Below are 23,818 nucleotides of genomic sequence, written 5' to 3' on the forward strand. Positions count from 1 at the left end.
TTTAAATACTGTGACTGAATATTGTATGGGCTATATAACAGTAAAACTATCCAATCAGGCTGGTTTACTCTAAACATTTAAAATGCTCAATTTGTATAAAGACATGTAACAGTTTTCTAACACCACTTTTTAAAATTATGATATGTCCCTGTACTAGAAAAATACAGGTTCAATAATACATTTATTAAGGTAGTGTGTTTGACTGTACAGATAAAGTCTTAAAGGAAATAACAGTATCATTCTGTATTATGTATTTTCTTTTGACCAGCTGACTGCTAGAGGTACATTTGATTTTATTTTTTTAAGCATGCCTCTTATTTTTTGTGAACATTAAAAACGAACCACTCTAAGGACTAAACATATACTTGCAGTTATCTGGTCTTTGAAAAATGCAATGTATTACCCTGCCTACTAAAATATGTATCTGATTATTATTATTAGTAATAATAATAATAATAATAATAATAATAATAATAAAGAAGAATGATGATGGTTTACGCTATGTGTTTTATTTTGAAAATTTGATGGCGGATGTTCATTTGAATGCGTTAACTTGACTCGTGGTAGAGCCACTGAAGACGGGACCGTGTTAGGTTGGAGTCGGAAAAAAAACCCCAGACGTTGCAACATAGTGCACAGGGGTGGATCTGTGAAACGAGTCAAAAGGCAACATTAGCAGCGGAAATCTCACTGAGACTTAGTTCAACGGAAGTAGAACTGTAGCAAAGTCACTGTGCGCAACAGGTGTCAGTTTCTTTTCGTAAGCTCACTGTTTGAAAGTTGTTTGAATAGGGGGGCTAAAAGTTTTCGTTGGTTAACAAAACGCCAACATGTCAAAACTTCGACCCAGGCTTTGTGTGTTGGAGAAAGGACCCAGCGGGTATGGGTTCCACCTGCACGGAGAGAAGGGCAAGATCGGGCAGTTCATCAGGCTCGTGGAGTCCGACACTCCCGCCTCCGAGGCCGGGCTCCTGGCTGGAGACCGATTGATGTTCGTGAATGGGGAGAACGTAGAGGGGGACAGTCATCAGCAAGTGGTCGCCAAGATACGGGCAACCTCTGGGGCTTTAGAGCTTATTGTGGTGGACCCCGAGACCTCGGAGCTGCTGAAAAAACACAACCTACAATGTCGGAAAGAATTCGTCACAGAAGGAATTCCCATACCAGGCAGTGACAGCGACTCAGACCGCGGGGACACTCAGAGCAACGGCACCCCTGCCCCGCTTGAGAACGGGGATTCTTCCTCGGAGAGATCCGAGAGGCATAGTGTCAGCTCAAGCACCAAGGTACAGTAAAGCGCAGAAACTCACTTAAGTGAGTACTAAACTTTATTTAATGTACCCTGAACTTTCCTTTCTTTTTTAAAGTGTTGTTTTTAGTTTTTTCTTTTCTAATTAAACCCACACTGGTAGACACGTGGAATTGTAAGGTCGAACGTCAAAATGGTCAGCTGTTAATTTCTTGACTAGGAGTGAGTTGTATTTCTTGTATCATTATTATTATTATTCATTACTCCATTAATCTTAAAGGTTGTTTTTGGCATAGTTTTAGTTCATGAAAATACATGAAAGTATATGCACTGCTATCTATGACAAAGATGTGGCACACTGCGGTAATAACGGGTGTCTGCTCAACAGAATGTTAGTGTATCAGATCCTGTCTGCTTTCTGTACTGAATTTCTTGTAAGGTTTGTCCAGGAAATGTGTCACAATTGATACATTCTGAGAATGAGCGTGTCTTTTTTTTTTTTTTCATTTTTAATATTATCTAAAATGATCTCACTGAGAGCTGAGACTGCTGTGAATGTGGTTATTACTCAAACACTCAAAATATTAAGGTATGTTAGAGGTTTTGTGACGTCATTTGGTGCAATGGTAATGTTCAGGGACCTGTCAACGTAACTGGTGGAGTACTATGACATGTTTTCTTTCATTTGTTCACCACAATCATGCCTCTTTGTAAGGCAGAGCATTTTCTGTCAGTTATGAAAGCATTTTATAAGGTTATGGTTTGAAGCGGTCACAAACATGGCAAGAATTTGTTTGCTATGTAACTGTTTAGCCAGTGCAAAGTCTGGACCCAGATTTAAATGTTGTGTAAGAGCATTGCAAAATAGCCTGGAGGTGTGTTAAGCTGTGTTCAGGTCTCAGAATGGAGAGCGGTTTTTATTAAGGATTCTCAGGAAAAAGTGGATTTTTTTTATTTTATTTCCAGAGCAAGTGGAAAATGTGTTTACTATAAGCAGGTTGAAAGTTATAAAGAGGGGGGGACTTACAAAACAAGTGTGTTTTCATGTTTTCTGCTACTCAATGAATAATTAATTACTTTTAAAACAAGTTCTTTGTTTCTCACACAATAAGGCCTAGTCAGAGGCTAGCCTCATGAAGCCCAGAACACCCGGTTCACGTAGGAAGAGACTAGCATCACTATAGAACTTATTCTTCATTCAAACTTCATCTTTGAGCTGACTGACCGAAGCGACTACTTGTGGAAACAAAGGACATTGCTGACTGTGGCGTAATCTGGTGAGAAATACATAAACAGTTACATAAGCAACCAGAGCACGGAATGTCCATCCTAACTAAAGTGAGTTGATATTTTGCACAGCAATAACTGCTAGCTGTTCTAACTTTTTTATATGGAAATGCAGTAGTAGCAGTGTTAGCTAATCTCACTCGTGGCCACCTATGACAAATAGCTATGACAAATAGCTAATGCTACACTGTACAATTTAAAAAAAAAATGATTTAAATAGATAACGGATTAGCTGTCCAAACTCAGAGGCGAAGCTCAGTTAGAGGACCATTACGTCAAGCGCTCATTGAGCTAATGTTTGTAAAGCTAGCTCTTGGGCTACGTAACATTAGGTTAAGAGCTAGATGTTGCTGGCCTTGACTATCGGATTTCTGAGTCTTGTGTTTTGCATGGTGCAGCCACTGCCACCATAATTGTAATCATCTGGCAGAAACCCTGTCAATTTGATATTCTTGTGTAAATTCTTACTTATTGCCTGTTTGTTAAAGTGAGCTTCCAAATGTACTTTTCCTTTTTGCTTGTGTAATACCACTGGTTATCTGTTATCACAAAAGCATTCATTGCACCCATTTGTTATAACATAGTTTCTAATCTTTGGACTTGGCAAGGATTTAAGAAGTTACTCCAGTGGCCCTCTAAATCATTATTGTTAAAGTTGCAAAAGTATCTCATTCATCAAACATACAGCATTTCTACATTCCATGTGAACCAAGTTCCCACCTTTTGCTGTGCTTCTATTTAACTGGAATTTTATCTGCCTGTGTCTTTGCCCCTTGACTTTACACTACGTGTAAAGTGTGTATTGGCTTGTCTGTATTGCTACAAACCATCAGCGAAATTCCTGCCTAATGGGAAACTTGGCAGAGCTTTTCTGATTGTGTGATATTGGCCATTCAGTGGGATACACTTGGGTAGCCTTGCTTGTGGTGAAACGATACATGATTTCACAGTTTTCCTAAAATTCCATGACATACTTGGATATCTTCTTCTTGTTCTGCAAATTTTTTTTTTTCATGTCACATAAAAGCACAAACTAAGTGAGCATGTTAGCATGTACCATTCGAGCTTCCAGAGTCTTCACACTACACTGAGGTTGTCTGTTGGTCACCATAGAGATCCCCGGCAGCAAAAAGAGGCTTTGTCCACAGTGATTGCCTGTGGAGAACAAGGCTTTGAGTAGACATTTAAGTCATTTCTGAGGGAAAATGCAGGTGGATGTAATCACACATAGACTTTATTTTGTGTGCATTGAAAAGTTCATGTATTCCTCTGCGCCTACTGAAGATTATAGTTTTCTTCTCATTGTTTTATTAGTGCTACAACCCTGAGTCTGTTAATAGGTGGATTTTTGAACTTTCACTGAACCATTTATAGGAGTGTGAGTGTTGCATGGTGAGTAGATTATGAGATAATGAGCTCAAAGTCTATGATATTTCTGCTGCAGTTTAAACGTCGACCAACAAACAATATATTCTCATACTGATATAACTGTGATAGGCATATGGGTGTTTTACCACTTACTAATTTTATTATCTCCACTCGATAGGTAATCTCTCTTGTGTAATGACTGTTGAGGTCATTTTATCAAACAAAAAAATGACAAACAGGACAAATGCAAAGTACTGGAGACAGTAGATAAAATTATGTACATGCAAAGATGTATATATAAAAATACAAGAATGGAGTGGAAAGGATTGCACAGTACATTACTGGAAATCCCTCTGCAACCTGAAGGCTCTGTATACCTGCTGTGTTGGTTACTTTGCACAGACATAGTCATCACATAGCCACATCAATTTAGCCTATGGCTATGGCTATTTATTCTCAGAGTTTTGGCACAGGTAGACACTTTTTCTGCAGTTGGTCAGTACTTGGGTTGAATACCTGAGTACTCAACAATACTGCAACAATACTGCAACATCAGCACCCAGGAGAAGTCTAAGAAATTGTCACATTTTAGTTTGTTGTTTTTTTTTAATGGTTTTTCCAGTCTTTTCAGGTTGTTGCAAAATCCCCCTCTGTATAATCTCCGACTCTCTAAGCTTCTGTGCTAATATTTCATTAAAATGGCAACAACAACCAACTCAGTCGTAAAAATGATTGATAGCTACTAATAGCCAAGCTGCCTATCAACTTCAGTTGAAAGGGATGGGTAGGACTTAGGATATTTATACCCATCTATTGCTGGAACTGCACATAGTAAACTACCTTTTCTATTGTCTAAGTAGATTTTTGAGGAATTAATAGTGTGGATGGTAGAAATCGTTTGGACCTCTCAGCAGTGATCATGTAATGCATCAAATGGGTCCCACGTATTGCAAGTTATAGCTTTCAGAACATAGAAAACATCTCGAGGAGTGTGTAGTATTTTGATTCTCCTTGTACAGAGTGTATGCTAAAGTTATAAATTTGTGATTGGGACCAGAATTTGAATACTTTGCCATGGGGAGCAATTTTCTCTCAGAGGATTCTTTGTATGGACTGCCGTCCAAAACAAACTCCATTAAACTGCTGTTGGTATCATCTGACTGAGCACATTCCCAAAGTTTACAAAATACTGTGTTTATTATCCAAGCTTCTCTCCTTCATTCGTAACATTGAAGAACATGGAGACAACCATTCACTTTAGGCGTTTTAGGCTATTTAAGGACCTTCCAAAGTAGAGGAGACTTTCAGCCTCTGTCATCATTTCGTTGGCTCAGGCTGTGGATGAACTGTATAGTTAAGCTGTCTGGAGAAAGCCTTTTATATCCACTGCTCAGGCTTTTTGGTATTACAGAGATTATAATTACATTTGTTGCAACCAATTAGGAAAGCATCTTTGATATCTCTCCCTCTTTTCAACTCTGAGTGCATTGATACTTTGGTACATATGGGCTCCTGTGTCACCAAGCTGTGGGCTCAGCCTGTTTTCAGCTCTGATCAGTCAGCAGTAGCTAAATTGGGCATTCAGTATGACAAAACAGACTGAGTGTGCACATAGACCAAAACATGCTTGAACTGAAATATGTTGCTACTGCTTATCTGTATCTGGTTGATGGTGGCATGCGGCTTAACAAAGTAATGCTTCTCCCAACCACCTCCATCAGCTCCTGGTAGGATGTGGTAATTCTTCCATAAATCCCTGGGCCCTCCTCAGAGCATCCTTCTAATGGGATATTTCAGGAAAACCACAAATGGGTTCACAAGGTATTCTGCCGGCTCCACCTCAGCCAAATAATAAAATTAGCACAGAAGAACTTCATTTGCTCGCCTATCTAACAAAGAGGAAGAACAATTGGCTCAACTAACTCAAAGACTTCTAGTTCCTCTCCAAGCTCTTGCAAAAACTCACGAGCTACTCTGAAGGCCTCAGTTAGCATGTTACATGTTAAAATTAATAGAAATCCGGTTGTTAAGTGATGACGTGATGAATCCTATTTCCGGGCCTAAAGTAGTCTGCGTTTAATATGGCTTTTGTGTTGTTAACATGTTTAATGTTTTGTATTTTCTTCTATTTAATCTCAAAAAGCTCCTAAAACAGTCAGTGATCACTGTTGACCTCCCTCGGCTTTTATTACCGCTAATCATTTATTTAAGCTCAGTTTTTAAAACCTTAGGATGTAACTACAGCCCAGCCCATGCAGCAGTATATGAATGACTAACCTCGTATTGTGGATGGATTATCTCAGTTGTTCTCCTGGCTGAAGTTTGGTCCTTTTACAGCATCCTGCCATGCGATTACATTTGTTCCTGACCACCGAGAACACTCAGGTTAACTTTTATCGAGTGGGAAAAAAAGTTAGCTTGTTTATATTATGCTAACATAGCTGTGTCGCTAGCGATCACGTAGCACATCATTAGCTATAGCTTGCCAAACTTCAGTAACCCTACAAACGTCACTGCTGTTTAGTTTTCTGTCTTCATTTATGTTGGAAGTGATAACAAAGCTGTACGTTTTAATTTGTTTCCAAAACCCCGCAGTCAGGACATGCTATATTGTATTTAGATAGAAGCTAGCGAGCTAACTTCCTGCTAACCTCTAACTCCGTTAAATGTCATAAATTCCGTTTTCATGGATGCCTGGATGTTGAACTCAATTGTTACACCTGGTAGAGCAGAACGCTGATCATTTTATTAAAGATGAAAGACTTTAGACAGTTTTTCAATTCTCAGTAATGCCATATGATCGTTTGATATATGGACCTGCAGCGGAGTTTAGGCCCAGACACGGCTAGTGACGTCAGACTGAACAACCGGATAGAAAAAGACTGGACAAGTGGCTCTTTTGGAAGAATTCCCAGGACAGAAAGCTTCTTTCTAAAAAATATAGCAGCACAGGTTAGCATATAAACAACTGTAGGTGGTTTAGACCAGGGGTGTCGAACTCCCGGCCTTCAAGGGCCATGTTATGCAGGTTTTAGATCTCACCCTGGGTCAACACACCTGAATCAAATGATTAGTTCATTACCAGGCCCCTGAACTTCAAGACATGTTGAGGAGGTCATTTAGCCATTTGAATCAGCTGTGTTGGATCAAGGACACATCTAAAACCTGCAGGACACCGGCCCTCGAGGCCTGGAGTTACCCACCCCTGTGGTAGAGACGGATGATTTAGGCTTGTTTTGTAGCAACAGAAGTGGTACCCAGCAGTCACTGGGTGACCATGAACTCCCAAAAAGGTATTGAATCACGGGGTGTAGTTTTTCACAGGACTAAATAGAATCCAATCAAAGGTTTCTTTTTTTTTATAGGACTGTATATGTAATGTTTTTGTTTTTAATTCCTGTGAGCTCATTTTGATATCATGCTACCATGTAAAGCTAAGCAAGTTAGTTCAATAGCCACTAGAGAAAATAAGTAAAGGACATACTTGGTCTTGACAAAAACAACAGTTTCAGTAGCGGATTTTCTAAATATAAACATACAACCAGAGCAAATGTGTGTTCATATACACACAGACTGACACAGACAGCGGGTTCCTCTGCAGAGTTGTTCGGGTGTTGGGGTGGAACAGGCGAAGAAACCACTTCCTGCCCTTTTAGCTAGTTGCTATAGTGCTGAAACATCACTGTTTGTTTTTTGTCTCAGCCGATTAATGATAACCATAAAGCTGTGTACAAAGGCATATATGTTTGGTTTTGATTATGTAAGCAAATAAGCTTGTCAGGCAAAACTAAATATTAGTGCATATATCAGGAAGTAAAGTCAGTTTGTGGCTGAGCAGTTTGAAATAACTGGATATCAGGCACTAAAGCACTGACTCCTTTTTCTAAAGTGCACAAACATAGACTGTAAACGCCTTTGAAATCCTACCCCCTAAGCTACAGCATAGTCTCACATGCACTTCTCTAGCAATATAACTACATGTCAGGTCAGCGTAGCCCACAGCTTCTGTGGCTAATTGGCCTTTTCAGTACTGTTGATTTCTACTTTAATTTCCAGATAATTTTTTGGCACTGTTTTTGAATTTTAACAATCATCCTCAATATAAGTAATAATAATCATAGCATCAATATAAGGATTCACAAATGTCATCAAATTCCTGTAGGAAGATTGTTGAAACTGGAGGTAATGGACCAAAGAAGACCAAAGATGTGGTAAACCTTGGGGGATAAATGTGTTTGCCTCCAAAAAAACCCCCAAATAAACCACAGCAAAGACTGGAGACCCAGACTGGGAAAAAGTCCCATGTTTTTTTGTTTTTTATGTGCTGACACGACATGTAGAACACCAGGATGTGACCACAAGGTAAGTAAGTTGTAACGTACCACCACAAGCACAAGTGCTGGCAACAACATAGACCACTAATGTTGGTTACATTGTAACCACAGAAGTTTAAATCCTGGTTAAATCAGTTATTTAACTCTGGCTGTTAGCAGAGGTAAGAGGGGCTGTTGGTTACATAATACTGACAAACCTGGTATGTACAGTTCTGCAGACACAGGTTAGTGCAGTTCAGAATTTCCATTTACACCCTGTTCGAGGAGTAGCTTTTATCTGTGTGGCATAGATGGTCATAAAGTTTTCACATCACTCACTCCCTCAGTACAAGGTCCTCCCAGCTGTCATTATGATGAGGTTAAAGCACAGGATTTGATGTTTAACTATAGTCAGCTGTAAAACCATTAACCTTTGATGTTGAACAAGCTTAGAGAATGTTTATCATGGCTGCTCCATGCCTCTTGTACCATCACACCAACGCTGGGTAATCCTACGTTTACGCTGCAGCTGCTTATGGCAGATCACACACCAGATATTTTTTCTATGCAGGCACAAAATTAGATTATATCACAAGTAACATGTGCAGATGAAACATGCACACTGATACCAACCAGTACAGTGCATACCCCCTGTCAATCAGCAACACAATACAACCAACCAATTAAGCTTAGAGATATTGATGATATTGATGCCTGTTGGTCACATTTAATATTGTTTTCCTTGTTGTCTGAGATTTGTTAGCATGGATTACATTTCTTTAAATCTAAAAATTGTATGATTTTAATGCTGCCAGTGTACTTAAAGTAAATGGACTGATTCTTATATAGCGCTTTTCTACTCTCACGGAGTACTCAAAGCGCTCTATACCTGCTCAGTACATAACATGTGTAATGAAGTTATGCATGGATGTATTATGCAAATTATGATTGAGTTTACAAGGCACAGCAGATGCTTATGTTAGTTGGGTTGAGGCATCTAAACATTACAAGTAGCCTGCTGGCTAACGTAAATAGTAGCTGATGGACGCAACTTTGGTTTTTCTCCTTTAGTGTTAAGAAATTGGAAAAAAATTGCCTAAGCTTTTCTATGATGTGGAAACCCCTTTTAATGGTCAGTAACTAGTTCGCTAATGAATAATGAAAATGCATCCTGATTGGTTAGCAACAGTGTGTGTAAAAAGGGCACTGCTGGACTTTACCCAGCACTTTTATTATCATACAAATCTCACTGTCACTGCAGTGTGAGTGTGTACGTGTCTGTGCGAATTTGCTGATGCTGTATTTCCTGCACATGAAACAAAATCATCTGAAAAGTTGAGTCGGACTCAATGCACTCAAGAAATCAGACAAAAGCTGAGGGAGTTCATAACATGACATTCTCTGTGCTTCTCATATATTTTTCTGTCTATATTTACTCAGTTCCCTGCTTTAGCAAACAGTCTCCAGCCTGTTCATACAGAGAGGGAGAAAACAGTGCAGAGACACCTGCTGACCTGCTTGCTAATAGACCCAGTAGTTTGAAAACAATACAATGATGAGGATTTTACTCATTCCAGGCACAAAGTGTCCAATCCAATTTTGAGTCTAATCTAAAGGAAAGCTAGCCTGGCTTTGAGTTTCTGCTCTCCGTCCTCCATTTCCCTGCTGAGTGTTGTCACCACGCCTAGACTTTGGGCTTTTGGGGCCTCTTAGAGTCCAGTTTGACAGAAACAGCAGGGCTGTATTAAACATTTAGGAACAAAAAGTGGTCTGACGACAAACACATGCCTGGCTTGTGAAGTCAAAGCCTGTGTTTCTCTTCCCCTCGCTGTGAAGAGTCACTGATGTCAACAGAGAGACTGAAGTATGAGGGCTGGCAGTCTATTCCTGGTCACCTGCTGTGCTGCTCTGCCATAGGTTGATTCTCAGGCTCACCTATGGTGCAGTAAACAGATTAAACTGTGCACTGTTTCTACCAGCTAGTCTAGTACCTGATATATACCTGCAGTTGCCTGCTGTTTGAAATGAGACTGATGTGATGTTTGTGAATATTGCCCTGTTATTTAGGCAAATAGAATATATCCATGTCAGTGTCTGAAAATTACCCATTGTCAATTTGGTGCTCACAGAATATTCATAAAATGCAGCTTTGTTTGGTTTTTGCAAATATATTTTCAACTAATATGCCAGTTTTGCCTTTTGTAAATATTCAGTTTCCTGTTTATCTAATAAGGCAACAATTGTAGCTTCCCCTCGAGCAATAACTTGAATCATTATTTTAAAATCAAACTATGTGCCATATCAGCCAGCTGATTTGTTATCTGATTGTTGCAGCTCTAGGTGGTACTTATAACCAAAGGTGTGATTCTGCCTTTGTGATATAACCGTTGCTCGCAGCATTCCTTTGGTGTAACTTTCCACCTCAGTTACTTTGTCATCCTTATCATCATTAACAGACTGTGTCATAAATGTGTGATTCCATCCAAAGGTTGCACCTGACTATCGCCTCAACCCATCATTTTTCAGCAATCATCAACCGGCCTGATTTCAGGTCATTCATTCCTCAGAGACTTTGGTTCATGTTGACATGTTACCAGTTAATACAGTTGCTGAAGATTTGCATGGTGCAAATATGCCGTTTCACCACATCCCAAAGGTGCTCAATTGTAACTTGTTTTGTTTGAGCTTGAGGTTTCTGACAAGGCACAATATCCTGCTAGAAGCCTCAGAAGATTCAGTTCAATTCAACTTAATTTATTTAGCTCCAAAGCACAACAACAGTCACCTCAGGGTAGGGCTGGGCGATATATCGAGTTTTTTAAAAATATCGAGATATGAATTTTGGGTCATATCGCCCAGCCCTACCTCAGGGTGCTTTATATTGTAAGATAAACACCCTACAATAATACGGAGCACTCGCTTGGTGACAGTGGGAAGGAAAAACTCTCTTTTTAAAAAGAAATCTCCAGTATAACCACACTCAGGCAGGGCTATCCACTGCGACTGGTTGGAGGTTGGGCGATGAAACAAAAGCCAGAGATAAATAATAAATCTTCATTACATTCGCAGTAACATGTAAAGACACAAGAGTGAAAAGAGGTGAGTGAAGAAGGAACACTTGGTACAAACTAGGCCTATTGCAGCATAACAAAAGGAGGCTTCAGGGTCACATGATCCAGCCCTAACTATACACTATAACTGTTTATCTAAGAATAAAGTTTTAATCTTAATTTTGAAAGTAGAGCCGTGTCTGTCTCCCAAATTCTGGTGCTACAGAAGAAGGGCCTGAAAGCTGAAGGCTCTGCCTCCCATTCTACTTTTAATTACTCTTGGATCAACCAGAAAAGCTGCAGTCTGAGAGCCAAGTGCTGTTATTATTGATCATGGTGATGTGATTTTATGAGGTCTCCAAGATAAGATGGGGCCTCATTATTCGAGACTTTGTATGTGAGTATTTTATGTTTTATTTGCATCACAAATAACAAAATGGAGTCTGTTAGATAGATATGATTCAAAGTGCTGTGGCGGAGTATCTTTAAGACCTACACATGCTCTGTTCTCTGTAATAAAATATCATCAGTATCAAAGTCTCTACTGAGGTGCAAGGATGGGGGCACTGTGGTCACGAAGGGGTGGACATGGCCAGCAACAGTTCTAAATTAGAATAATTTAGTTGAAGTTTAAATTAAGTATATAAAAGATTTTCTTAATTAATATGTTGGTATTGTGGCCTATGCTATAATTAGGACTTTGAAAATTAAATAAATAAGTAATAAAAAAAAGTCTATATACAAATGTTCTGTTAATTAAGTTTACTAACAGTGAATGTTTAGAAGAGAGAAAGTGAGGTATTAGAAAATCTGTAATCATTTCCAAGAGCCTTGTAATAAAGATAAAGTTCATGATGTCAGCACAGGAGCACATGTGTGATTACAGTACTATAAGAACATATGTTGGATTAAACACTTAACTAGGCACAGGTCACAGCAGGATTAGCCTGAGCAGCAGAGCCAGGATGCTGCTGCTTCATTCGGTTACCCATCTTACCTCATTATATACATGAACATTTAATGTACTTGACGTTATTTGAAGAAGCTTCATGTCTACAATATGTTAATAGGGACTTTGCATGATGTCCAAACCTTGCAGCGTAGAACAAACATGTAGGAACTGTTGATGTGGCATCTCAGGTTGACATAAGACATAAACCTCGTCACACACTCTAATCACAAATAGATGATTTCCTGCATTCTGCTTTTACTGATTCACTGCAAAGAATAACGAGATTTAAGAGTGTCACCCGTGTGCTAGACTGATGTACAGTTTCAATAAAAAATTAAGTCCGAATTCTAAAATAATATATAAAAAAGAATTGGCATTGTACTAAATGTTAAAATGTGATATCATTATTTATTTATATCAAGTTGTGCAGCGGTGGAGCTGTGACTAGCACTGTTGCCTCACAGCAGCAAGGTCCTGGGTTTGATCTTTCTGTGCATGCTCTCCACATGTTTGCGTGGGTTCTCTCTAGCTTCCTCCCACAGTCCAAAGAGATGTAGTTAGTGGGGCCGGGTTAGTTGGTGTTTCTAATAAGCGGATGATAGTACATGACTTTGAGAATGTGCTAGAAATGGTACCATTTTTATTTTTTTTGATAATTTTATCATTGTAATGTTGTTTTTTAGTTTTTATCAGTATCTCCTAACTTTCTGTTTTGAGTCATGACCTGTGATTGTTTTGATTTAAATAGTCTTAAATATAAAGTATTATGTTAAATACTTTGTGTCTTGCTCCGAGTATTATAATTATGGTTTCTTCATAACTGTGACAGGTTTATATTTAAAATTAGAAGAACAGATTAATAATTTTGACGAAGCACCGATGTGTATGAATATGTATGTTATGAGAGTAAAATGTTACACTTTAGGCTGAACTCTCACACTGAGTTTCATGTGTGATCCTGTGTAGGAGGAGAGAGATGGGCGCCGGCCTCGTCTCTGCCGCTTGAAAAAGGGCCCCGGTGGCTACGGCTTTAACCTGCACAGCGAGAAGTCAAGACCAGGCCAGTTCATCAGAGCTGTGGATGAGGACTCTCCAGCACACAGCGCCGGCCTCAGGCCGCAGGATAAGATCATCCAGGTACACACTCACTTTTTCAGATATCCCTGTGCTTTGACAGCAGCTGCTGTTGATAAACAACACCCATTACGACAAGAGATGATGGCACAGTTCAGTATTGTGGCCATTGCTTTTTTTCACCTGTCGTTAAAAACGTCACACAATAAGAAACCAAATATGTTGTTATTATTGTTATTATTATTTTTTAAAATATTATTATTATTATTATTATTATTATTGTTAAATAGCAACAATAACCAAGAAGATCAAAGACAATTATGTTTGAAAATTAGTGTGAAACTTTGTGATCAAAGTTGGATTTTATTACTGAGTGTAAGGAAAGACGATATAAGAAGAAGAAGAAGAAAACAATGTGACATTCAAAGAATATTGAAAATAATACTGAGGGAAGTATAACATTAGGGGAAGAAAGATTTTTGACATGATTCAGTAAAGGACTAGATGTTACAATCCCAGACAATGCATTGCTTTTAATGGAGAAAATCTTGAGGGATGGCTGTTATGAGGAAAGCAGCCCAGAAACTTTATCAACAGCGTACATTGTTGTGTGCCTCAACTTTTGTTCTTTTACCCAACCTAACCTGCCATTTTCCCTGGTTAGGGTTAGGGATTAGAAATCAGATCCAAATTGTTCAAATGTGGGACACATCATCAGTAGTGGACCTTGGATTCATCAGGTGTTTCGGCCATTATCACTAGACACCCTCATACAAGGAGGCTCTGCCAGGGTTGATCAGACCCCGGAGTGTGTCACTGGTTTATGTTAAAATTGTTTTTGTCTTCTTCTTTCTCCTGTTTAATTTTCTACAGTTTATTCTATCTATTCACTGCAACTGAGAAATACTTACCTCTTTAGCATTTATGGAGCCTCGTTTCTTCAAAGAGACAGAAAAGGTGACAGAGAGGAGTAAGACAAGTAAGATAAGATAGGAGAGAGCAGAGAGGAGAGCCGGAAGGGGGGCGCCCGATCTGGCTTCCCACACCTCCCCACCGGATCGGGCTGTACGCTCTACCTCCCCACTGCCTCCCAGAAAAGGGGAGAAGAGCAGAGGGGAGAAGAGCGGAACATTTTTCAGTCTTCTTTTTAGTTTTACTACCATGAGGTTAACTGCACAGTCCCCAGGAGGCCCTGAGACTGTAGCAGTCAACCACCAAAAATTCTAATGTTATGTTTTACCCTTTCGACGCCCTCTGTTGTGGCAGGCCCACCACCAGTCGATCAATCCTTGGCATGTGTATCGCGGTTAGCTGACTGCCTTAGATGCCCAAGTGATGTCAGCCCGTTTTAGCCATAGCCAGTGACTGGTCCTCTCAGCAGTGTTAGCTAGTTCTCTTATAGCCTGCCGTTGTGCCTGTCCTCTGATCCAAATCTCTCTAAGAACTTTTGCTGTTGTACTGGCAACAAAGCCCCTGCACCCCACTTCCACCAGGCGCACCTTGATCTTCCAGCCTCTGTCCTCTGCCTCAGCTGCCAAGTTGGCATACCGCAGCTTCTTACGCTCAATTGCTTCCTCCCATGGTACCATCAGCTCAATGACATACGCAAGTTTATGGGAGTTAGACCAAAGGACGAGGTCTGGTCGCAGAGTTGTTGTTACGATCTCTGTAGGAAAAATTAGCCTCTGATCCAAGTCCACTTGCATTTGCCAATCCCTGGCAACCTTCAGCGGGCCCAGGTCTGGGGTTGAGGGGTTCGACCTCGGCTCGTCTCCCTCCCGGACAAATGCTGATGAAAATTGACGGTCCTCTTGCTTCGTGAAGGGTTGAGCGTTGATGGATTTCCTTTTGCGCTCAACTTTCTCAGCCAGACACCTGAGAACCTGGTTGTGTCTCCATGTGTATCTGCCCTGAGTAAGGCTAGTCCTTCAACCAACCAAGATATGCTTGAGTGTGGCTGGGACTGTACACAGGAGGTAGGCTGGGTCCTTTCCAAACCACATCTGCAGATTTATTGGGGAAGGTAGCACATCGTACGTGGCTCGGATGATGAAACTTAGTCTATTAGACTTCATTCCCCAGATTTCACTCCATGAGTTTCCTCTTTTCAACACTCTCCCAATTCATCCAGCGACCCTGCTTGGCCAGCGCTACGGCTCTAGCATGTCTGACTGTTTCCTCCTGTCGTCGCACCTCCTCCACTACTTTCGACATTCGGTTACAGATGCCTGTTGTCACCGAGGTGTTACTGCTCCAAGACCGAATCCTCCTCTGCCCTTTTGGATGTGACCCACCACGTCACGATGTCGAAGAGGAGATTTGGCCTGTAGCACAGATGTGGCTGGGTCGACTTCCTCCCCGTTGCTAGGGTGGGAGCAGTACCTCTCATTATGGGGTCCCGGGAGTCTGTGAGTGACATCTCAAGCTTCACTTTTGCACATTTAAACTCCTCTACCAGGCTAGGGATAGGCAATGCCAGTATCCCGTCGCTATAGAGTGCAACGCTGCTGAGGCATTTGGGAAGTCCAAGCCACAATAATTTTGGTGCAAAATTAAAACACCAGTAAGCTCAGAAAGTTAAAGGTATTCTACGTAATTGTAGGATTTGCAGTCAAAAACTTAAATTGATAAATTGTGATAAAGCTCTTTGAGATGGGATATTAGGAAAAGTCTGAAAACAAATTCTTAAGGAGAACCAGTCACAGTCACAACCGCAGATTAAAAGGGCTCGTTTTATGGTTTAAAGGTGCCAAACACAGCAACAGTTGCCTTAAGGTGATTATAATGAAAGTTAAACAACTTTCGTGTGTGTGTGTGTGTCTGTTTTAGCTGTGTTAGCCATATATATATCAGCTGTAATCCTATTACTTCAGTGTGAAAATGAGAAACTGAATGAAATATTAGCAGAAGCCGAACTATTAAGAAGCTTCTTTGTTTACATGTGGTGTAAAGGAGAAATCGGTATTCTCTGCCTCATTAAGTGTGTGGGAGAGACAATAATCCTTTAGAGTTAATCTGCTTAACATGTCTGTCGGCTGAATTAGAAGCTTTCAAACTGTCCACTCGGGCTTCTCCCATGCATGGGAGAGAAAGGCTACATTTGGGATATTGTAAAGATTTAAAAGCTGAATTTTAGTGTAATTTGAGTCTTGTGGGCAGTCCTGGAAGTTCATGTCAAGGTTCTGAAGCACGGTGTTCTGTACCATCTCCTGATGTTCCAGTGTGGGAGCTGGTGAAACTTCTCCGATTTTCCTCCCACAAAAATTCCTCAGTGACTTATCTCCCTGGGTGCTTAATCAGTTTCAACTCTGGGAGTATTCTAGTACAACACTCCTCGTAGTATGACACAATATTAGCTATCACCAGTGCCATTAATCTCCTTTAGGGTGTCCATTCCATTGTCATGACAGTTCACTGACTTGATATGTAGTCCTCTGTGTGAATGGGCAGTGACAGCCTACAGACAATGGATCTGAGTATTTCCATTTGTCCAAAGAAACTCTTTGCCAAAGTAAGCCGGTTAACTTACTGTTAGATGAATGCAAGAAAAAGGAATGATGCTCTCCACCATGTGTTAAATATCCTGATTCGTTTTATTCAGTTTTATTTATGTGGCTCCAATTTCACAATAGTACTCATCTAAAGATATGTATATATTCTCCCAATATTAGAGACAGAACACCAGCAATCAGTCTCCTTTTACCAATAACTTGGCAATTGTGGGGAAGAAGAACCCTCTTTCCATGTTAAGCGACCTGCACCAAAAAACTTCTTAGAGAATGTAACAAGTGACTGGGGCGATGAAGAGAAATATAAAGAAAATAAGTGCATAGATTTCCAAACCAAGAAATATGCTTTTAACATAGTCATGCTCAACAAAAAGAAGTTGTTTAAGGCATCTACCCTACGTTCTACCAACACACTCTCTTGGGCACTTCAGAGATTTTGCGACATTGTCAGTGATGACATAAAATGGTTGGTACTAACTGCTATGCACTCACAGGGAGTTCTGATCGCAGAATGAGGTAAACCAATCAGTTTGTTTAGTTAGTTAAATAAACAGTAGCTTTTCATTCTGCTTTGTTAGTATTACCAATATCTTTGATAACAGACAATAGTAAAAGCTCACACACAATCTAGGTAAACACGTACATGTTTCAGATTTTTGCTAAACTATAATAAAGGGTTCGTTTTCATGCTGGTTTTAGTAACTGCATCAGCTGGCTAAATTCTGTCGCTGTCATTGAGCACGCCAAGTCAAGTTGAAACATTCTGTCATTAGAAGTAAATCAAGAGTAATAAAAAGTGAGTAATAATGTTGTACTAATAAAGAATGAGCATGGTAAAAATTGGATACTGAAACTGAAAGTTAAATCGAATTCATATATGCATCGTACTCATTGAATCATTGAATAAAGAACTTTAAAAAAAAAAATTAAAAATAAATAACATGTTTGGAATCAAAGAATGCCACATCGTTTGATGGAAGTAAAAAATTAACTTACTTCAAAGCTGAATTATAGACACCCTGAAAATCCAAGTGTAAAAATGATGTGGCAGGCTAGTATAGTTTGCTGAAATTTCATTGCAGCAACTTAGAATGGTACTCAGTAGTTTGTGCTTGTATGCATGCCTGACAACATAAGGACATGCTCCGAATGAAGAGATGGATGTTGTCCTGCAGGATGTCCTCCGAGATCTGGACCAGAGCTCCTGGACTCTCTAAGATGCAACCTGGCGGCGTCGGATGGATCCAAATATAATATCCCAGAGTTGTTCTATTGGGTCTATTGGTCAGGCGAACATGGGGGCCAGTCAGTGGTTGGGTATGAACATCCCGCACACAGGATGTTGGGCACAAACACTTCGCATGAACATTCTGTCCGAATAGTCTGTGCACAGAATGTTGGAACCTTGCATCTACTGCATCGCTGTAGCATCTGACGGTCGGTCCAAGGATTTCATCCCAATACCTAATAGCAGTCAGGGTGCCGTTGCCTGGCCTGTAGAGAGGTCTTTGCATCCCTGCAGGGATATGCTTCCCCAGACCGTCACTGACCCTCCATCAAATCACTCGTGCTGAATGACATTAAAGGAAACATTCTCAGTGACTTATCCAGACACTTCTAAGTTTGTCACATGTGCTTAGGGTGAACCTCTCTCTCATCTGTAAAAAGCACAGTGGGGGGACCTGCCAGTTCTAGTATTCTATGGCAAATCCATAGTCCACCATACCAGACAGTTAACACAGGGCTAAGGACGCTGGGCTCTGTCTGTCTCCTGGAACGTCCTCAGAGACACAGCAAACCTACCTGTGAAACAGCCGAGCGTCAATCCAAGTGTAACCTTCAATAACAGAAAATTAGAGAGCAACAATTTTACACTCAGATCATTTCTGCTTCCCTTTGGTTATACAGTCACTATTTATTCAGTCTTTGTGTTTAAGTTGGACACAATAAAATGTTTCTGCTTATTTACTGATTTATAACACGTAAAAATCATGATCAAAAATACAAAGATAAGGTTGTTCTCCAAACCGTTAACTGAGAAAATAATAAGCAGGCTTTAGTAAAATGGGCCATGCTATAACTTTCGGTCTCTGGAGGGAAACATTGAAAATGGATCATTTTAGAATTTAAGAACTTTTTCCTAAGTTTCTCCTGTTGTCTCTTCAGGTTAATGGTATGTCTGTGGCTGGGATGCAGCACTCAGAGGTGGTGGCAGCCATAAAGGCCGGAGGAGACGAGACTAGGCTACTGGTGGTTGACATTGAGGCAGAGGAATTCTTCCAGAAATGCAATGTTATGCCCACTGAGGAACACATCAGTGGTACCACACTTTTTACTGTTTCCTTAATATTTAGAAGTACAAAACATAATACTGAGGAAAATTATTTGAAACAGAGTGAAACGAGGACTTTTCTGTTTTGTTTGTTGTTGAAGGACCTCTTCCAGAGCCAATGGCAGAAGACAAGGTAAGGACCCCTTGCATGCGTACACACACAGACAATGCTAATACATTTTGTTCTCACCACTAGATGCCCTTTAAAAGGCTATTTTTTTTACATTTACCAAAATAACGGATCATTATCACAGTTAAACAACCTAAAGAACAGTAAGAAAGTGTCGTCTACTTCAAAATTCTGACTACAAACTAATGAATGAAACCAGTGAGCATGTGACTCAAAGTTATTAATGTTTGTCAATCATTCCAAACTAGACAGTTTGGAGTCACACCAGTCACACCCCCAAGGATGCTGTTTTGAAGGAAGGTTCAGAAGAGGTTGCAGATTGTTACCATCATGGGCTCATCCGGTCAGGATGAGAATGAACAGTCAGTAATCACTTGCAGGGTTTTTTGTTTTATTAAATAATGAGCAAAAGGAAAGACACACATGGACTCTATCTCTGAAAGGAAATAAAGTATGATTTAAGTAACTCAAAATAATACATGAACTCAGAAGACTTGAACAGAAACTCACCTCAGCTGCCGCCCCATGTGGCAGTGAAGAAAGAGTGAGCTGTAGGTGAGTGCAGTCCTTATATAACGAGTTACAGGTGAGTTCAATTAAGGGCAAGCACCACACCCAATCAAAGGTGAGGAAAAGAAACAAGGTGCATCTAGTGAAGTGAGTGTGCTGAGTGGTGAGCCTTTACAAAAGATGCTGTCTTTGAGGTCTACTATCTACCTGATTATAGCATAATGTTGAAAGTGATCATCATCACACAAACCATTAGGACCAAAGCTGAAAGAAAAATCACATACACATAATGTTATAAACAAAATATATTTAGTACTTCATGGAAGTAAACTGGCACTGTGCAGGGGTTCATATATTTGATGGCAAGTGAAAGCTCGCTGGTTTGAATCCAGTGGCAGAGACATTTTTGGGGTTGCATCTGGCATGAAAATCTGCCAACTGAAAATAGCCCCCTAGTGGCTGTCTGTGGTCCTACACTTTAAGATGCTTTTGCATTGAGTTCCATTTAAAGCTCTGATTGTTTCTTCTTTGTCCCATCATGATTTGCATTACTTCAATTATGCATGCTACTTTGTACATGTCTGTATTCATAGTAGGGTTATTTTAAAGGATTTTGAATTTCCACATTAAATTGATCACGGTCGTTGCATTGACATTAATATTAACGAGTCTTCTGCAATTGAAGAGATAACATTAAGCAGCCCGAGAGAGTGAAGCAGGATGCAACTGTGTGACATATACTTAAGTAACAAATGTCACATAAAGAGTTCAAAATGTAGCAGACTCACTTCTCCTCAGCCTGAGAAAACCAGTGCAATGCCCCTTTAATTAGCACAGGCTCAGTCATCAAAATAAACACCACCCACTACGTCTATACACACGCACACACACACACCCAGTGACAACATGGGAATTGTGGATTGGCCCCTCTAGTGACATTGTGGCTGACCTCTTCACCATGGCAACAGGAGTAGAAGATCATGGGATTGCAGTGGCTTTAATTTGAGGATTATGCTAATGAGCAGCATTCACACACTCTCGCATACAGCCAGACTTCTGTAGCGAACAATCAGTCATTCACCAGCTGTTATATAACATGGCGGCATGAATCCATACCCTGACCTCTGACCTCCAGTGTGCCTTTTATCATCAGGTGGCCAATAGTCCTGCTTAGATATTCAGTAACTTAAAAGGCTTTTAAGTGGCATTAGTGCAAATGGAATACTATTAGAGGCGTCTGATGAAGACACCTTACAGCAGAGGGCTCATGCTCGTGTGCAGCATGGGGCTGGGGTTATTTTTAGAGAAACAGCTGCTTCCACACTGGAGGCCAAATTTTCATAGATGAGGTGAGTTCCACACTGCATATCAGATAGGAGCAGGGCTATGTGCCGATCCCTGAACGGTCTGCTCAGAGAGAGGACTGCTCACACTGAGCCTCTGAATGACCAGCCCCCCCTGCTGGTGACACTCCCCTCTCTCTGCCTGCACATTTGGTCTTGATAATTAAAAAGAAATGTTTGTGTGACTCTCGTAGAAGAAATACACCACGTCTGTGTTCTTGTACTTCGCTTCAGATTGTTTGATGTAAAAACACAGACTGTCTTATATAGCACTTTCCTACTCTCCCACAGTACTCAAAGCGCTCTATACAGCATTCACCCATGCACACAAGCACTATCTTCTATGTTTTAAAGTGCTTTATATCTACCATTCTCACTCCAATGGATGCATCAGAGAGCAACCTGGGGTTAATATTTTGCCCAAGGACATTTGGCTTACAGACACCACCAACTGTCCGATCAGCAGATGACCTGCTCTACCTCCTGAGCTACAGGTGTTGGACTCTAACATTGAATGAGCTTTTATTTTTGCTTTTTTGGTGAAGTTTCCTTTCTCTGGAAATTCAGAAAGGCTTCTAATGAGCAGCTAGTTGAAATGAGCTACCGCTAAACTTTGAGTTTCCACTGGGTTTGAAAAGAGTCTAGTTCTGCATAATCGAAATGTTCATGTCCTTTGAAGCTGAGATGCTTTCCGGATGGTGTTTTGTACTTTGGATGAATTGACCCTTTTGAATGTGTGTTGTGTGTTTGGCAGATAAATGCAAAGCCTAAAGTATCTGCGAGCTCTTCCGTCTCCAGTGCCTCTTCCAGCAGCTCCCTACCAGCAGCAACAAACAACTCCTCGCCTTCAGAGGTACTGTCTCCATGCCACTGAAAGATTTGGAATAGTTTTAAAGCTCAGAGAAAAACGAACTTGTTTGAATATATGTGTGTTTCTAGATTGAAAGGGCTTCGAGGTCAGAACCGGCCCCAGCCATTGACAACCTGGGTCTTGCCTTGACAGTAGCTCAGGCCAAAGAAAGAGCCCAGCAGAAGCGTGGCGCCAAGAAGGCCCCGGCCATGGACTGGAGCAAGAGGAATGAACTGTTTAGCAACTTATAAACACCACGGGCGTCCTCAGGTCCTCCAGGTGGTTCTGTACTGCCATCCAGAGGCCAATCCAGAGAAATAATCAACCCACGCTCTGAGTGAAAAATAATGTGGCATCAAGCTTATTTTAAACTCCCATGTTAAACAGTATTATATGATGATTTGTTTGTTTTAATTTAGGGTTTCTGTGACTTCTTAACTTTTGAATGACGTTTGAAATGTCAGCATCACACACAGAAATGAATGTTAATAATATATCGAGAAGAGAACTAGCAGTGTGCACTTTCTCATACGAAAAGGAGCGTGAAAGGAATTTTGGGGCATAGGAACGAGAAATTATTGATTATTTTTGAGTCGTGATTTTAAATCTGAACATTTTAGAAAGAATGTAGCACCTCTGTCTACTCTTCTTTACCTTGTTTTTTTTTTCAGTCTTAATTTGTGATTCAAACGAGATTATTATTTTTCTTTTTAATGTGGCTTTTGATAAATTTGTATATACACACAAATGTATTCTCAAGGAAAAGAAATGTTCTGTGTTTTGTTGATTCTGCTGAAGTCTGTTCAATTTTAAAGCTGCATCTTTTGGCTCGAGCGTCACTTACACACTTTCACTCCAATGGAAATATACAGAATGTACTGATGGCTCTGTGCTGTAGAATGTCTTAATGAACATTGATAAACATAGCATATCAATAAAATGGAACCCAGTCTGGTTTTTAATGCACATGATCAACCTTGAAAACACTGATCTGAAAGCAGCGTTCCTGAAATTCCTGTTATAACTGAGGATCCAATGCTACTTGGGGTGATGAACCTGTGCTTGGTGAAGTTTTACCTGTTTTATACTCTATGCACAGTCTGGTGCTCCGTCAGATCAGTCCAAAAATTCCCTTTTTAATGGAAAATGTCATGAGGTGAAAGAAGAATGTGAAGGAGAATCCATAAGCACTGAGGCAAAGCACGGTGAAAGAATGTGATTGCACTTATACTAAGCTGCTTTATAATGTGACAGCAGATGTTGGTGTTGCAGATGTCCAACAAAGCACATCTTAGATATTTCATCTTTATGTCTTCAGTCTGTCGTGGTGAAGAGAGAGCAGAGTGTAAAAGCAAAGCTCTCGATTTACTACGTCCCTATCCTCACCTATGGTCACCAGCTGTGGGCAGTGACCGAAAGAACGATATCGCGGATACAAGCAGCAGAAATGAGCTTCCTCCGAAGGGTGGCCTCTCTGGTCCTCACTGTGTTTTATACAGGCTGTGAAAGCATACGCAGATCAGTGGGAATCACTTAATTCCTGAGGTAGTGGGATGTACTAGGTTTTACACGTCTGTTCATCTCTGTCTGTATTTACCACATTTGTAGAGTACTAAGGAGCCGACTATGAAGCAAGTTTAACAGGAGCACTCAGAGAGAAGGGCTATCCTAAAACGTTGATGTTCCACAATTTTATATTACAACGTGCTGACGTCAGCCTGTTATGGACTCATAGTGATGTCACAGGGCGCTGTTGTCAACTTTGACTTTGGGCAAATGCTAGCTGTGCATAACATTGGAACTGGAATGTGCATGTATTTAGCTGGTGGTGCAAAAAAAAATCTATAAATG

The 23,818-nt window shown here is 40.4% G+C and overlaps 1 protein-coding gene across 2 annotated transcripts; it reads left to right on the forward strand.

Moving 5' to 3' along the window:
• Positions 1–552: 552 nt before the first annotated feature.
• On the forward strand, positions 553–22,912 carry LOC147322773 (Na(+)/H(+) exchange regulatory cofactor NHE-RF1-like). Of its 2 annotated transcripts, XM_086304926.1 has the most exons (6): positions 560–1,286; positions 13,186–13,356; positions 18,969–19,122; positions 19,236–19,267; positions 21,872–21,970; positions 22,057–22,912. In XM_086304926.1, the coding sequence occupies exons 1-6, from the start codon at positions 831–833 to the stop codon at positions 22,216–22,218; spliced, it is 1,074 nt and encodes a 357-aa protein (XP_086161052.1). In that variant the 5' UTR covers positions 560–830; the 3' UTR covers positions 22,219–22,912. The 2 variants fall into 2 exon arrangements, with proteins under 2 accessions (XP_086161053.1, XP_086161052.1); XM_086304927.1 differs by lacking the exons at positions 21,872–21,970; positions 22,057–22,912 and adding an exon at positions 19,513–21,865 and having other exon boundaries at positions 553–1,286.
• Positions 22,913–23,818: the final 906 nt, after the last annotated feature.

The sequence above is a fragment of the Aulonocara sp. 'chitande type north' Nkhata Bay genome, linkage group LG8 (assembly GCF_057382095.1).
Source record: "Aulonocara sp. 'chitande type north' Nkhata Bay isolate Kocher_YH1m ecotype deep benthic linkage group LG8, A_spYH_male_GT1.1, whole genome shotgun sequence".
NCBI lineage: Eukaryota > Metazoa > Chordata > Actinopteri > Cichliformes > Cichlidae > Aulonocara > Aulonocara sp. 'chitande type north' Nkhata Bay.

Coding starts and splice junctions, on each gene's coding strand:
- LOC147322773 (XM_086304926.1), top strand. CDS start 831: ATGTCAAAACTTCGACCCAGGCTTTGTGTGTTGGAGAAAGGACCCAGC. Junction 19,123..19,235: donor CACTGAGGAACACATCAGTG/GTACCACACTTT, acceptor TTGTTGTTGAAG/GACCTCTTCCAGAGCCAATG. Junction 19,268..21,871: donor AGCCAATGGCAGAAGACAAG/GTAAGGACCCCT, acceptor TGTGTTTGGCAG/ATAAATGCAAAGCCTAAAGT.